Genomic DNA, 16,672 nt, shown 5'->3' with positions numbered 1-16,672 from the left:
GTCTGTAAGGAGGATTCTCCGAGAGGTCAGGGGTCTCCGAGGGAAACTTGACGAAGGCAGCAGCCTCTACTTTGACTTTTCCAAACAAGTCTGACCCCCCAGGTGTTTTACTAGAATCTTTATAACATCCTTGTTTAAAAGACACTACAGTTGCAGGCACTTTCTCAAGGATGCTTACCCTGCTGATTGTATCTAAAGGTTAATTTTAGTTCAAGCTGTTGTGACAATAAAAGCCTAAAGGAGGCAGGTGAACAGGGCCGTTTGCTCCTAAAGCAAGCAACCCCTTAGCCCTCTCTTTCACAGAAACGTGTGTCAGAGTAATCTTTCATCCGTCATTCAGGGTCTGCCAGTCAGCTCTGGCAGTCTTTTAATGTTCTTTGATATACAGAATATTTAAATGTTTTATTTGATGAAATTATACCAACCTTTTATGTTACAGTTTCTACTCCTGAGTTAGGGGATAGAACTTAGAAATACTTCTATTATATTCTAGAATTTTAATTTATTTTTTACATTAAAATGTTAAAATGAAATTAATTTTATTGTAAAGAATGAGATGGAGATGTAACTTATTTTCATAATGGTTTGCAACTGATTTAAAAATATCCTTTTCATGCCCTAACCGGTTTGGCTCAGTGGATAGAGCGTCGGCCTGCAGACTGAAAGGTTCCAGGTTTGATTCTGGTCAAGGGCATGTACCTGGGTTGTGGGCACATCCCCAGTGGGGAGTGTGCAGGAGGCGGCTGGTCGATGTTTCTCTCTCATCGATGTTTCTAACTCTCTATCCCTCTCCCTTCCTCTCTGTAAGAAAATCAATAAAATATATATTAAAAAAAAAATAAAAATATCCTTTTCATATATTTAATTATTACATTTATTTGGGCTTGTTCCTATACTTCTTTTGTTCCACTGACCTGTCACTTTCTGCAATAATACCACACTTTACAATTTTTAACACTTTAGAATATATTTTAATATTTGACAACACAAAGCCCACGTCCTAGGATAAAAATGGGAAAAAAATTCCAATATTTTATTCACCTTAGGCCCAAAGTCTACTTTGATAGAATACTATGTTCTTATTTAAAAAAACACTCATATTAGAGCTTGTAAAGCACAGGCTAAAAAAATGTGTCAAACAGCCTGGCTGGTGAAGCTCAGTGGTTGAATGTGGATGCATGTACCGAGAGGTCCCAGGTTCAATTCCCAGTCAGGGCACATGCCTGGGTTTTGGGCTCCTTCCCCAGTATGAAACTGCAGGAAGCAGCAGATCAATGTCTCTCTGTCATTGATATTTCTCTCTCTTTCCCCCTCTCCCTTTCTTTCTCTTTAAAATCAATAAAAACATTTTTTTAAAAAAAGTTTCAGTTAAATTATTAGTGCTAAAATTCTCTTATAAAATCATGTGATAATGTTTGACAGGATATGCAAAACCCCTTGTTGTATAAGAAGAGCTATACATTGCCCCAGGGTTACCCTTTCCTGTGCAAAGCTGGACCTTCAGACTGATACACTGCATTAGGCTGAGCTGTCAGGCTGCAGATACCTGAGCATGTCCTTCTGTGCCTGCTCTGGGGACTCCATGTCATCTGAGTTGCACTCCCAAGTCCACAGGCTCCCTTAGAGTCTTGGTACCTGGGAATACAGCTGTGGTAGCACACCTCTGTGCTGTGACCTGGAGTTTGTTTCCAGTGATAAGACAGAAACCCAAAGTGGGACACACAGGCTCCCCCTAATGGCTTTTTCGTGCTAAAACATCGCTCATCATAGTTTCCCCAAAAGATCTTGGCTGTTCTAACTTGTTTATTCTTCTGGACAGGAGGATGCACATAACTCTCTGTAGTTAGGGGAGTTATGGTACATTAGAGGCTTTTACATAGACAGGCATTCCTCACTGTCTGAATGCTTGCTACATGTTACCTGGAACTCATGGACCAAATACACTTGGATAACTGATAGCCTTCACCATCTGAACTCAGGAACTATAAAGACTCAGACAGTAAGGGAGCGATACAGTGAGTATCATGGGGGCTAGGATATTTTGGGGAAGAGTCCATTGGTCTCCATCAATAGCTGAGATTAAGAACAATGAGGATAAGTAGCCCAGGGTCCTTCTACTGGGTCTAGCAGGCTGTCCTGACAAGACCATAAGGCATTGAGGGGGTGGCAGAATCATCAAGATGATTCAGATCAGATCAGGACATGGGTGCACTGTAAGCCAAAAAGATTATTCTTTTGACTATTGGAGGGCTTTGAGTAGGAGAATCACATTTGTTTTCTGTGTTTTAAAGATCATTTTGGCTGCTGTGCAGATGAGGCTAGAATAGAAACCAGGAGACTAATAGTCCAGGCAGGAGATGATGGTGGTTTGGGATTGGATGGTAGTAATGGAGGTGGTGACAAGTAGTGAGGCTCAAGATGTATTCTGAAGACACACTGAGGTCTGACTAATGTATTAGATGGGAAGTGAGGAGGAAAGTGAGGCACTGAGGGTGCCTCTAAGGTTTCTGGCCTGAGTAACTGGGTGAATGAAATGGGGCAGGCTGGTGGTTGAGCAGGTCTGGAGTGTGTGGGTCTATGAGGGGAAACAAGAGTTCTCTTTGGGACATCCTCAGTTTGAAATCACTCCAGGCATTGGTAAAGTTGGTTATGAGAGTCTGGAGTTTGGGGAAAAGGTCAGAATGGAACTCCTCATCTTGCACTCCGTATATACACATACCAGCTGAATGAAATATTCAACTGCTTGACCTGTGGTTGCCACAAGTTTTTGGCTGATGCTTTATTCACGTCACCACCTGGCTGGAACACCCTTTCAACCTTCTCTCGCTGATGACTTGCCCTTTAAAACTAAGATCCACGTACTCGCCTCCAAAAAGCTTTCTGGGAACAGCAGGTTGCGTTGGGAGCCCGCACCTGTGCCTCTGTGGGCTAACCAGGTCAGAAGCGAGCTGCCCACTAGCTGCTCTGTACCCCCAGCTCTCGGTCCGAGCTCCGCACAGGGTAGGAGCTGTGCTCCCGTTTGAGGGAGGGGCGCGCTCAGAAGACTTGCTTCCCTTCCCTCGTGGAGAGAGCCTCTGAGGCCTTGGCTACTAAAGGTAGAGGAGGGGTGGTTCCAGAGAGTCACATTCCTCGGGAAACTTCCCAAACCGCTCCCCGAGACCGAGCCGACCACTGCCCCCGCTCCCCGCACCTCTCCGACGGTTTCACAGCCGGCGGAGCCGCGCCGGAGACGCCCCGGAGCTCGCCTCCGCCTGCCCGGGCGCCAGCACCCGCGTAGGGCAGGAGCCGTGCACTGCCCCCCGCAGGGGGAGAGGTCGGGAGTTCCCCCGGCCACTGCGGAATTGCCCCGGGGCCCCCGGAGGTGAACGCCGGGGCGCGAACTCCGAGGGGCCACACGCCGCTGAGCCAAGACCGTCCACGCGGCCTCGGCGGCTCGGGAGACGGGGTCCAGGCCCCCGAGGGGCCGCGCCCGAGTGAGGTCCAGGGCGGGACCGGTCTCTGCCGGCCCGGCCGGCCCGCGGCCTGTCCCGCCCCCGCGGCACCAGGTACTCACCGTTGGGGCAGGGCAACGCGTCCGGCGCCTCAGCCCCCCGGGGCCCTTGGGCGTCGCTGGCCGAAGCAGGCCGGGGCGGCGGCGCGCGCTCCGTGGCCGAGCTCTCGCCCATGCCGGCCGCTGCGCTCGCGCTGCCGGAAGCCCGCGGCCGCTCGAGTTCCCGAAAGCCCGGAAGGGCTCGTCCCCACGCCCGGGGGCTTCCCCGACGGCGAGAAGAAACGAAACCCAGCCGGTCCCGGGAGGAGAAACGAAACCCAGCCGCGGGTTTGCAGATCGGCTTCTCTGCCAGACGGGAGCCCTACCTTCTCCAGATTCGAGTTTGATTTTTTTTTTTTTTAAATCCTCGTCCCAGGATGCAAGGGGCCAAAGCCCCTGTGTTCAGTTGGAGAAATGACCGCTTTTCTGAGAGGTTCACCTTTCTTTCAACACTTTTATTAAATTGATATACTACACAGGCATATCATAAACGGACACAATTAACGAACCGTAACTGCAGTTACCAGTTGCAAGCCTTTATTTAGCACCCATGGGGTACACAGTACCATACAAGAGGAGGTTTTCAGTGCATGTTAACAAATATACCGATAGAGAACATACAGTTGAAAGTAAGTTGTTCTGGAAAAGAAGCACATAAGGTGAATTGCTGAGGAATGAAAAGAAAACTTCTGGAGATCTTACAATGTGAGCAAACTTTAAAGAGGAAAAGAGAATATTAAAAACGATACGCTGGATAGTCTTGACAAATACATAAATGGATTGCAGAAGCAAGAGCATGGGGCTGCAAACCAGGAGAAAAAAGGGAGGGACTCCTACAGCCAAGTTTATTGCATCTCAAGCAGGTGAATAGAAGAATTACAAGCACAACCCATTTTACTGCGCTTAGCTTTATTGCACTTTACAGGTGTTGAGTTTCGTGGGTTTTTTTTTTTTTTTTTTACAAATTGAAGGCAAGACCTTCCATCAGCAAAAAGATTACCACTTGCTTTACTATGATACTCGTTTCATTACGGTATATTACCAAACTGTAATATCTCAGAATTAGGCCTTTATTCCTTGCCAGGCAAACAGGAAGTCCTAAAGAAACTGAATTAGAGACTGAATAATTTAGCTAGCAAAGTCATTGTGAAGCATTTGAAAAACACCTTCCACCACTCTGTTTATCATTCTAGTGTTCTACTCTTAAGCAGTAGTAGACCCTTATCATCACTAAGGAAAGCCTGTAACACACACAAAAAAACAAAGACCAAAGGAAACATACAGGGAAAACAAATAAATGAAACTTAGCGGTCACAAAAATATGCATGAAGAAAATATAAATGTATGTGTTCAAAGATATACTACAACCAAGAACCAAAAAAAGATACTATTAAAGAACATTCAGGGAAGAAAAAAGAGCCCTAGAAATAAAAAATCTGAGACCAGAAAAATAAAACATATTATACTAATTAGAAAATTAAGTTGATGAAGTCTTCTAGAAAGTAGAGCTAGAAGACAAGAGCTGGAAATTAAGAGAAAAGATAAGAAAATAAGAGAACCAATCCTGGAGGTCTACTATCTGGGTAACAGGAATTCTAGAATGAGAACAGATGAGCAGTCATTAAAGAAAATATTTCCCTGAAGGACAATGTTTGAAAGACCCCACCAAGCACCCCATATAAGGGATGAAAATGAACCCTTACCAGGAACAGAACATTGGGACAAAGTAATACTATAAGCTTCTAGAGAGATAAAAACGGGTTGTATATACAAAAAGAACAGAATGGCATCTGACATCCAATAGTCATCCTGGATATCAAAGCAAGAATGTCTTCAAACTTCCCAGCAGCAACACTGAAAGTTTAGCAGATGCCTTCAAAATTGGGAATAAAGGCTACTCAAGAATTCTATACTTTGTCAAAACAGCAAACAAGTGTAGTGGTACAATATTTTCAAACATGCAAGGTCTCAAAATATTTACCTCTCATTTTTCCTTTTCAAAAGGTATTGAAGGATGTGCTTCACCAATATGTGGAAGTAAACCAAGGAAACGGGAAATAATAGATATAACTGGAAACAGATTTGACATAGAAGAGAAAAAGGGCGTCTCTCTAGGACACTGATGGAAGATGATAGCTGTAAACCAACACAGACTGAAGCAGATTAAGATACCAGGATTTCTACACAAAGATATTTCCCATGCTGATCAAGTGTCTTCACTTCATTTTAGTGCAATGCCTAAAATTCCTGCCATCTTTACTGTGAATAAATGGACTGCTCAACTTTTCTCATCAATCTATAGGCTGTTGAGTTATAATTTTTTGCTCTCTTTCTCGTTCTTTGGTTCCCCATGCTCTAAAACAATTTCAAGTTAAATCTTCACCTAGTTCAGTATTTTAAAGAAATTAAATTGGGTCTAAACTTAGAATGAACTTTGAAAGGTAACCAAACTAAACCCCTCAAGTTCAGGAAAAAAAAGAAAACCCAAAAAACAACATGATCTCTCAAAAATGAGACCTTTTAATTACTCCTTTTTGAGCTAGTATTCCCATCCTGGTTTCAAGGGGGTAAGTTCCTGACAGCCGAATATACAGTACAGTACATCTTTGTTAAGGATAAATTAGTTTTGACTATTGGAAATTTCTAGCCCCCTTTCCACTAGGTCAGCGCTAGGTAACCTTCCCTTTTTCTCTAGAAAACCAGTTTGCACAACATGCTCAGGAGAATGCAAAAGGATGTTTCAAACTTGAAGCTCAGTTGTTTTGTTTTGTTTTTTAAATGAAACTCTTGCCCAGCACAATCTCTTCTAGTCTAAATAAGCCAAGTCTGACTAATTTCCTGTTTTCTTTTTCTTATGGCTCAATCTAGAACAAATATCTTCCAATTCCTCTAGGTTTCTATTCCCTCTTTTCCTGTCTGTGTTTGTATTAAAGGAACAACGAGAATCTATTGGAAAGCAGTTTCACCTCAAAGAGTTTGCCAAACTTTTCCCTATTGAAGGGCTTCTCACCCTTTCTCACTCAAGTGGTTTAATGCGACAGTACTTCGTGGAGCTATATTCCTCACGCTATTGCCAGGAATTAAACATAAATAAATTTTGTAGGTAAAGTCATGAAATGTGGCCATTTGGATCCATGAACTCAAAGACAATAATAAAAAAACAATTAAGAACAACTTAATTATATTGTAACATTTGTTTCAATATATAGCTTACAAATAAATTACAAGTTATATAGCAGTATTTCATAGAAAAGACACACTTCCATCTTACTCATGTAAAGTTGAATAACGGTAAGAATCAAGAGATACCCTATGTGTATGAAACTGTCCTTATTTTGTTCCTAGCATTTCTAAGTCACACAAATGAACTCCCTGACAAGAGTAGACTGAGGAATTCTCTTCATGAATCATAAATTCCACTGACAACTGAGCATTCTTTTCTATGGCTCTAATTTCAGCTTGAAAAGCTAATTTCATGAACAGGCATTAGCTCCAACATTTACAATAGTTTTTTCCTGCACTTATTAACCCCACATTGGCAGAGGATTTCTTTATCTGGCACAGTTCCAGGTTCATAACCATAATCCCATGTTAATTCTGTTCTTGCTTTCACATACCTAGAAAGTAGAAATTAAAAAAATAAATTACCCTGAATAAGCCAAACTTGACTACATTAATTTTCATGTTAATATCATTAACCATCCTCAAAAATATGTTTATTCTCTCTGACACCCACCCATTAGGACTGCTCTTTCATGAAAAGAATAATCATTTGAGTTTTAATTCAAATGTGCTAAAATCCTAAGTAAGAAGAAATCTGTCAATATCTACAAAGAAGGAACCTGGTGATGTGATGAGGCCTGCAGTGTGGTATTTGAGTGTAGACATTATGCCCATGTAGCAATTTGCATCATTTATCCCCTGAATTGAACAGAGTGAGAACTGCCATCCTTAGCCCTTTCAAGCATTAGCTCTAAAAGGAAATAAGAATTGAAATTTCAGCTGTTTCAAATTTTGCTGAGTAGGAAGAGTTTGGGATAATTGAATATTCTAGAGTACTAGATATTAGGGGCCATAGCACATATCTTTTCATATTTTTCTTTTCTTTTTTTGCATCCATCCCTGTCCCTCTCTAGTTTCTTTTCTTCTTCTATTGTTTTAAAAGTCACAATTTCATAGTTATATCATAAAAAATTTCAAACCTGTTGGTGAAGAATGCCACCAATGGAAAATTCCTGTCATGTGTTTCTACAAAAACATTCTGTACCAAAAGATTTGGGCAACAACTATGCTGTTAAAAAAAAAAAAAAAATTAAAACAGAGGTTAGATACAGCATACAGTTTGATGTCTTGTTTTTTGAAGCATAAGAATACCATTGTTTCCAACAAAGCTCGCTTATTTTTGTTTCTTTTGCTTTTCTGTTGACTAATATGTAAAATATCATAGCTCACTACAATCCAGTTAATAGTAGGAGTCTATTCAGAAAAGCCTGTCACATTCTTATATCCTGCTGGTAGAAATGCAAAATGGTATTAATCCCTAAAGAAGATAATTTGTCAAGATTATTCAATATTATAAATGCATGTATCTTTTGATTCAGTAATCCTATATTTGATAATGTATTCTATAGATACATCTATACATATACCTATGTGTAAGATTATTCATCAAGCATTGTTTTAACAGTAAAAGTTTGGAAACAACCCAAAATAATATCTATATATATATAAAACCCTAATATGCAAATAGACTGAACGGCAGAACTGGTCACTATGACGTGTGCTGACCACCAGGGGGCACGCGCAGAACATGGCGAGCATCAGCCACAGCGGGATCGTGGAGCAGGTGAGTGGTGGCGCCAGACTAAGGTGGGGCACCAGTCGCCATGATCGGGGTGAGCCTCTGGTGGTTACTGAAAATTCTTTGCTCATGTGCGCTGTGATCCCACCCACTTGCACCTGCAGCCGGCACTGGAGCTGCCGCTCGCACCCACTGCCAGCACCTGGCACCGGTCCCGATCACTTGGTGCTGTCAGCTGGTGCAAATGGCGGCTGCCGGCCCTGATCACCCCCGAGGGCTTCTCCACCTTCCCCTGCTCTTGAGGGGTGATCGAAGCAGCAGCTGCTGCTTGTACCCGCTGACAGTGCTGGCCCCACTCACACCCACTGCTGGCGCCAACCCCAATTGTTCTGTGCTGTCAGCAGGTGCGAGTGGGACCAGCGCCGTCACCACGTGGGCGCAGCAGTGGTGGGAGCCGGGCTGCCGGCAGAAAGGGGACCAGGGTCGCTGCTGGAGGGGCTGGATGGGGGCGTGGAGGATGGGCTGAGACCCACCCCTGTGCACACCGCAGCCTCGCAACCCACAGTTCCTTTCAAGGTGCATGAATTCGTGCACTGGGCCCCTAGTCTAAAGAGAATTGGTTAAATAAACTTCAGTATATCAACACAAAAGAATTCTATGCAGCTATGAGCAAAAAAAATGAGGAGCTCTCTCTGTGTAGTGATATAGAAAGATCTCCAGGGTATATTGTTAATTTAAAAACACAGTATAGGACAGTGACAATAATATGCTATCTTTCACATAAAGACACATTTATATTTACTTGTATTTGCATGAAGAAACACTGTAAGAATGAAAGAGAAAGTAATACAAATTATTACTATAGGTGGCACGGTAAATGTGGATATAGTATTTCTCATAGTATGTTTCTTTTTCTAACAAAACATAAAAGTTTAATATGAAAGACTGTCTATAACCAGAGTTTCACATCATAGTGAAGAGGCCCTTTGGAAAGGGGACATGTGCAAGCACTGCTGAACATAACCATTACTTATACTTGTTCCAACAGTATCTACACATGATGATGCTATTTCCTCCTATTACCACCCACCATTCTAATATTGTTCTATTGCCATCTCCACACATTCATCCATCACCAGATTCATATAAGAATCAAATCCCCACAATATTCCTTGGACATGTGGGCAAGCTTTTCATTTCAATGATAATAACTTCCTGTCCATACATTTTTAAATTTGGGCCAATGAGCTTCACTCATGGTGCTTACTCGGCAGGCTTAGAGCTACCTTGAAACAGAATTCTGTTTAGCTGTATGTATGTATTCTGCATGGCTTATTATTTTATTTCAATTTTTAAATCATATCAATGTATTATCTAGGTAGAAAAATTAAATTAAAAAAAAAGAGCAAGATAAAGAAAAAAAGAAAGAGCCTGTTTTTGTTGTTTTTTCTCCTACAAACAAAGGAGGGACCTGGCTCATGTGCTGATTGGGAGAGGTGAAACCAACTCAATTGTGTACGTACAGCCACCATTCAACATAACTGATGGGAAATAAAGCCATGAGAGTCCTTCGCTGGGGATCCTTATTTAATGGATTTCCTGACATGTTTGGCAGCAGTTTAGAAGTAGTCAAAGTGGAATAGAGAACAGCAGTTGGGGGGACAAAGAAGGGGAAGAGATAATTTTATTCCTTGTTAATCAAGTATTCTAACTGGGAAAGAAAAAAACAAACAAACCAAATTAGCAGATTCACCTAGCAAGGAAAAAGTTCTTTGGTTTTATTTATTTTTTAAAATATATTTTTATTGATTTCAGAGAGGAAGGGAGAGGGAGAGATAGATAGAAACATCAATGATGAGAGAGAATCATTGAGTGGCTACTTCCTGCATGCTTGACACTGGGAATCAAGCCCGCAACCCGGGCATGTGCCCTGACCCGGAAATGAACCATGACCTCCTGGTTCATAGGTTGACACTCAACCATTGAGCTACACTCGCCAGGCAAGCTCTTTGGTTTTAAAGATTTCCTGACTTACGAATATTTTTTCTTCTGATGGCAGCTGAATTACATGTAAAATTATCAGTGCACATAAATTTCAAACCATTAAAATGTCACATTTAAAGAGGCACTGAGCTTACCTTAAAGATGTCAAAGGGAATGCTTATGAGAATCATGGGCCATTCATGCTTCCCTTCCTTCACCTTTATTTTAGGGGAAAAGTCAAGGCGGCCCATCCACTAATCCCTTCCCACCGGGAGGAAGAAGAGCTCTGATACAGACAATAGAGAACAATTAAGGCTGCATCCAGGGGACAATGTGCTATAGTGGACCTTTTCAAAGGATGTGAGGAAGGATCAAAGTCTTTGTCCTCCTTCCATGACTCTTCACTCTCTTGGATATGATAAGCAGACAAAGTGGAGTCCAGAGATCAGGGAGCCATGCAGAAGGGCCTGGCTCAGCTCTCAAACAGATGGTTCAGGGTTTCCCCATGGTTCAGTCACTAAAGACTGGAAAGACTATATAGACAATGGGACTAAAGGTTGAAGGAGATTTCTTTCCCTTATAGGATTCCTGGGACCATATAATCTTTGATAATGCCTGATAGTAGGAGGCAGGACAGAATAAAAGTCACAAGGTAACATCAATTTCACCTTACACAAGAGATATGACCAATAATACAAATTACTCCTCTTATCATGAAGATAACAGGAGTCTTAAGTGTTAATTAACCTTGAAATCAAAGGAATCATACATAATTCTCTATATAAATAAAATAAATCTTCTTACATATATCCCAAACATACACACAAACAGAAAATGACTATGGTTTGGGAATTTAAAAAAAGAGGATAGTTATATGCAAATATTCTGATAAATGTACTGTTTTTCTACACTAAACTGTGAAGTCCCTCAAAACTTACTAAAAGTAAGTAAAATAAATACCTACAACTGATTTTTTTGAACTATTAGAGGCATCTCTGAAGAAGAGCTACTGTATTATATAAGACTCAAAAGAGAAACTTATTCTATGTGTCCCACTGTGATTTTTTTTGGAAGTAACAAATCTTTCAATAAACGTAAATAATTTTCTTACATACCATTTATATAATTTTCTTAAGCAAATGTTTAACAATGTGCCAGGTACTGTTTAAGCACTTTACATACTATATATAACTCATTTAATCCTATGAGTAAGTTATTATTATTATCCCCATTTTATAGAAGTCAGAAATAAGGTATGAGGTCAAGTAACATGTCCAAGGTCATACAAGTGAAAAACTGGCACCCTAACCTAGGTAATCTGGCATTAGAATTTGTTAATCATATTTTCCTTATAATTTTATTAAAAAGCACACACTAAAATGTTTAGAAATATAAATCTCAGACCATATACTCACATTTAGAAAGCGGCCCACATTTCCTTCCTTTGTGGCATCCAATAAAAACACACTTCCTTTACTGAACTTGAGAGATTCACATGAAGTATTATTCTTGGTTTCACCTGGAAACTCTTTATTACAAAAGACATAATGGTTTTGACATGCTGGAGAGTTTTCCTCTTGGGGCTTTAGTATTGGAACCTCAAACTTCTTCATAATATTCTGATTATCCAATGTGGTTGCTTGGTTACATATGCCCCCTGGTGAAGTTTCTTCTCTACCTTTAGTTATATCTATCACATCTGATTCAATCAGCAAATTGTCTTCAGAATCTTCAACTTGATTTGAACTTGAGTCCGCTAATAAACATTTTAGAAAGAATCGTCAGGAAATATACTTGGCTAAGCAATAGTGCAAAGATTAACAATGCTAATTAAATGCTAGTTGCTTTAATTACCACTAACCCTTAGAATGTGTTAAGGAAGACAGCACTCCAATTTTATATATAAAAACTTTGAGCCTCTGAGAGATTAAGGGATTCACTTGACCCACAATAATAAAGAAATTGGGTAACAAACTCAGAAATGTCTGGTTCCAAAGTCTGCCTTCTTTCTACTACATAACAATGCCTTTTAATGAACTTACATGTTGCTTCCTGACTTCTCTTCAATTTTGGATTCTGAATTTAAGTATATTCTAAATTTTTAAAAATTGATTTTAGAGAGAGAGGGAGAAAGCAGGAGGGAGGGAAGCGGGAGGAGAAAGTGAAGGGGGAGGAGAGAGAAGGGGGGGAAGGGAGGAGAGGGAGGGAGGGATGGAGAGAGAGAGAGAGAGAGAGAGAGAGAGATCCATTTGTTGTCCTATTTATACATTCATTGGGTGCTTCTTGTATGCGCCCTGACCAGGGATCAAACCTGCAACCTTGATGTATCAGAATGCTCTAACCCAGTGGTTGGCAAACTGCGGCTCACGAGCCACATGCGGCTCTTTGGCTCCTTGAGTGTGGCTCTTCCACAAAATACCACGTGTGGGCGCACATGTACAGTGCGATTGAAACTTCCTGGCCCATGCCCAGAAGTTGGTATTTTGTGGAAGAGCCACACTCAAGGGGCCAAAGAGCCGCATGTGGCTCACAAGCCGCAGTTTGCCGACCACTGCCAACTAAACAATCCAGCCAAGGCTAAGTATATTCTAAACAGCTGTAACAGTGGTTTGTAGGGAACACTCCAGGCCTTTAAGACACCAAAGGCCTGAAAAGACCCTGCTGAAGTCATCCTCCACAATAACTGTATTGCTATAGGCCAGGGGTGGGCAACCCCTGGCACACGTGCCAAACATGGTACGCCAGTAACTTTTGCTGGCACGCGAAACCCTCTCTTATAATCTTCCATTTACAATTTTTTTCTTAATATTGACTTTTTTTTATTTTTCAGATAAATTCAGTGTAGGTGCATCTTAGATAAATAAGTAATTTTACATAAGTTATCTTAAAGACCATAGACATGGATTGACGAGAGAGGGGAAAAGCAATTTCTATGCCTCTGCCTTAACTCTCCCTGCCTTCCTAGATCCGACCAGTGTTTTGGTTTCATCCACATACGCTTGTGAATCTTTGTTCTCAGTGATGAATTTTGTTAAGTCTCGTAATAGGAGTAGCCTGACGGATGAAAGTAGTAGCTCGTGCATATCTCTGAAGGTCACGAAATATAAACCTGATGTAAAATCTCTGTCATCAGTGTTGCAGCAGCAAAAGTCCCACTGATAATATCAAACGGAGTCATAAAGCTTTCTGTCAGGCTATCAGTGTACATGTATACACTAAAAAATAAATGTATTTTTCATCATCATATACTGTGTTTTTGTTGCTTGAATGAATTTTATTATTTCTTCAAGGTTCTTCACATACGTACACCTTAAGAGATATCAAGTATATGTTCTCAAAATATTAGAGTTGGCACGCAGAAGAATTTTGAGTCAGAGATTTTGCTGGTTTTGGCATGCACTCACAAAAAGGTTGCCCACCCCTGCTATAGGCTTTGTACACATTAGTGCTTGGTGTGTATTCTAGACGACCATTCAATAATCACACTTTTACAAACAATAATACTTTAGAAGAAGATTAACTGCTTAATCATTTTTAGAAATAATTTTTTAGAATATTCAAAAGTATGAATGCATGTCAAATGAAATAAATCATTTATTTTTAATAAAACTTGTACCACATCAGTGGCATGAAGAAATATTTCTCAGTTATTGATTTAATCATTACTACTGCTGGCTGCTGTTCCTATACGTACTCATACTTTAATCATAGATTACTTGTGAGCACTAACAGTAAATAACTATTTTTTTTCTTAGTGCCTCCTATATACATTACAGTAATCAATGAAAATGGCAAAACAACCAAAAGCAATAGCACTCATTATGATTCACATGCATTAAAATGGTGAAGAAAATCAGAATATGTCATCCCAAAATATGCCACTTTGACATAAGAATTATTTAAATAGCACATGTAGAAAAAGCTCTCTGCCTCCCCCTATTCTGCCTAAAAGCAGGATATAAATTTACAAAGGTGTGCCTTCTCCTACTAGAAAGGACAAAAGTTAATCACCAGTGACAATTTTAGACCTTTATTATCCTTGAGACTGAACCAGAGAAATCTAGGAAACAAACTTTACTAACTAGTCTGTATCTACCATTGGTTTCCCATATATTTGCCTTCCCACAATTTGCCACCCCTAAAGACTAAAGGTCCTTTTCCTTTTTCTTGCTATGCCTCTAAAAATTTATTGTTCTTTGGCTAAGATTCTAAATAAGCAGGAATTCTAAACCATCTGAGTTACTCATCTCTGAGTATAGCAGTCCTCCCTTATATGTGGGAAATACATTCCAAGACTCCTGGTGAATGCCTGAAACTGCGGATAGTACTGAATCCTATACTGTTTTTTCCTACACATACATACCTATGAGAAAGTTTAATTTCTAAATTGGGCACAGTAGGAGATTAAAAATAACTAATAGACTAATTATAACAATATACTGTAATAAAAGTTATATGAATGTGTTCTCTCTCAAAATACCTTATTGTAATGTACTCCCCTTCTTGTGATGATTTGAGATGGTACAATGCCTATGTGAGGAGATGAAGTGAATGATGTGGACATTGTGATGTATAGTTAGGCTACTATAAGGGTTACTTGAACATAATCACTGCAATATTGCAACAGTCAATCTGATCAATGAGATGGCTACTGAGGCAAGTAGCATATATAGTGTGGATACCCTAGATAAAGGGGTGTCGTAGGTAGTATGGAGTGAGATGACACAAGATTTCATTATGCTACTCATAATGGCATGCAATTTAAAACTTATGAATTGTTTATTTCTGGAATTTTCCATTCAATATTCCTGGGCTGTGGTTAATGTGGGTAACTGAAACCATGGAATGTGAAACAGTGGATAAGGGGGACTACTGTAGTCCCTTGTGTTACATGTACAATACACATGATGATAGTAATAAACTTCTGTTTGTTTTGTCAGTCTAATTTACAGGACCCCCGCCAGTCAACATAAGATAGGGAGAGGAAGAGAGTTTTACCTCCCCTACAAGGTGAAATAATTACAATCCATAAATGCCTTCTCTTGATAGACATTTTCAATCAAGGAGTTTCCTTGCCTCCTACAATCCCCATCCTTTGAGACCAGGCAGAGAAATGGGAATACAGATATAAGGAAGCTCAAAAGAAGAGGTAATGAGTCATCTCTCAGCAATGTCTCCCCACTCAGGGATTTAGTGAAATGCAAAAGGACCCAAACCGAGGTTAGTCAAGTTGTAATATTAGCTATGGCAGGGTTGGTAACACTGAAATAAAAGAACTCAGGGTAGCAATATTTTCACTTTTTGCTGAGCAATACCCAGCAGCAGTGTTGGCTGAAATACTGCAGTAGAATGCAGTGGGTTTTTTTTTTTCTTTTTCATGCTATATGTATATATATATATATATTTTTTTCCCATTTAAATATTTATTTTTTATTGCTTAAAGTATTACAAAGGGTACTACATATGTCTCCTTTTTCCCCCCGCCCTTGACAATCCCCTGGCTCCCCTAACCCCCAGTGTCTTATGTCCATTGGTTATGCTTATATGCATGCATACAAGTCCTTCGGTTGATCTCTTACCCTCCCCCCCCCCCCCCCCCCCGCACTTCTCCCCCCTCTACACTCCCCGGCCTTCCCGCTGCAGTCTGACAGTCTATTTGAGGCAGCTCTGCCTCTGTATCTATTTTTGTTCATAAGTTTATAATGGTCCTTATTATCCATGAATGAGTGAGACCATGTGGTATTTTTCCTTCATTGACTGGCTTATTTCACTTAGCACAATGCTCTCCAGTTCCATCCATGCTGTTGCAAATGGTAAGAGTTCCTTCTTTTTTTACAGCAGCATAGTATTCCATCGTGTAGATGTGCCACAGTTTTCTAATCCATTCATCTACTGATGGGCACTTAGGCTGTTTCCAGATCTTAGCTATGGTGAATTGTGCTGCTATGAACATATGGGTGCATAGATCCTTTCTGATTGGTGTTTCTGGTTTTTTGGGATATATTCCTAGAAGTGGGATCACAGGGTCAAATGGGAGTTCCATTTATAGTTTTTTGAGGAAACTCCATACTGTCTTCCATAGTGGCTGCACCAGTCTGCATTCCCACCAGCAGTGCACAAGTGTTCCTTTTTCTCCACATCCTCTCCAGCACTTGTCGTTTGTTGATTTGTTGATGATGGCCATTCTGACAGGTGTGAGATGGTACCTCATTGTTGCTTTGATTTGCATCTCTCGGATGATTAGTGACTTTGAGCATGTTTTCATATGTCTCTTGGCTTTCTGAATGTCCTCTTTTGAAAGGTGTCTATTTAGATCCTTGGCCCATTTTTTGATTGGATTGTTTATCTTCTTTTTGTTA

At 40.5% G+C, this 16,672-nt stretch overlaps 1 protein-coding gene across 4 annotated transcripts in view; it reads right to left on the bottom strand.

Moving 5' to 3' along the window:
* Window positions 1–16,672, bottom strand: part of SETDB2 (SET domain bifurcated histone lysine methyltransferase 2) — a 107,141-nt gene that overhangs the window by 36,929 nt on the left and 53,540 nt on the right. For 3 of the 4 annotated variants that reach the window (XM_070409079.1, XM_070409078.1, XM_070409080.1), the window contains 3 exons: window positions 11,729–12,069; window positions 7,732–7,820; window positions 4,050–7,146 (listed from right to left, as the gene is read on the bottom strand). The exons of the other annotated variant lie outside the window; for it this stretch is intronic. In XM_070409079.1, the coding sequence (XP_070265180.1) occupies window positions 7,029–7,146; window positions 7,732–7,820; window positions 11,729–12,069 (548 nt within the window). In that variant the 3' untranslated portion in view covers window positions 4,050–7,028. Of the gene's footprint in view, window positions 1–4,049; window positions 7,147–7,731; window positions 7,821–11,728; window positions 12,070–16,672 lie in introns of those variants that run through there. 4 annotated transcript variants of the gene reach the window in all.

Source organism: Myotis yumanensis, unplaced genomic scaffold (assembly GCF_028538775.1).
Source record: "Myotis yumanensis isolate MYYU_CA2020_CCGP unplaced genomic scaffold, mMyoYum1.0.hap1 SCAF_3, whole genome shotgun sequence".
NCBI classification, from domain to species: domain Eukaryota; kingdom Metazoa; phylum Chordata; class Mammalia; order Chiroptera; family Vespertilionidae; genus Myotis; species Myotis yumanensis.
Note: the sequence above shows the minus strand (reverse complement) of the source record. Positions and strands in the feature narration are given on the sequence as shown.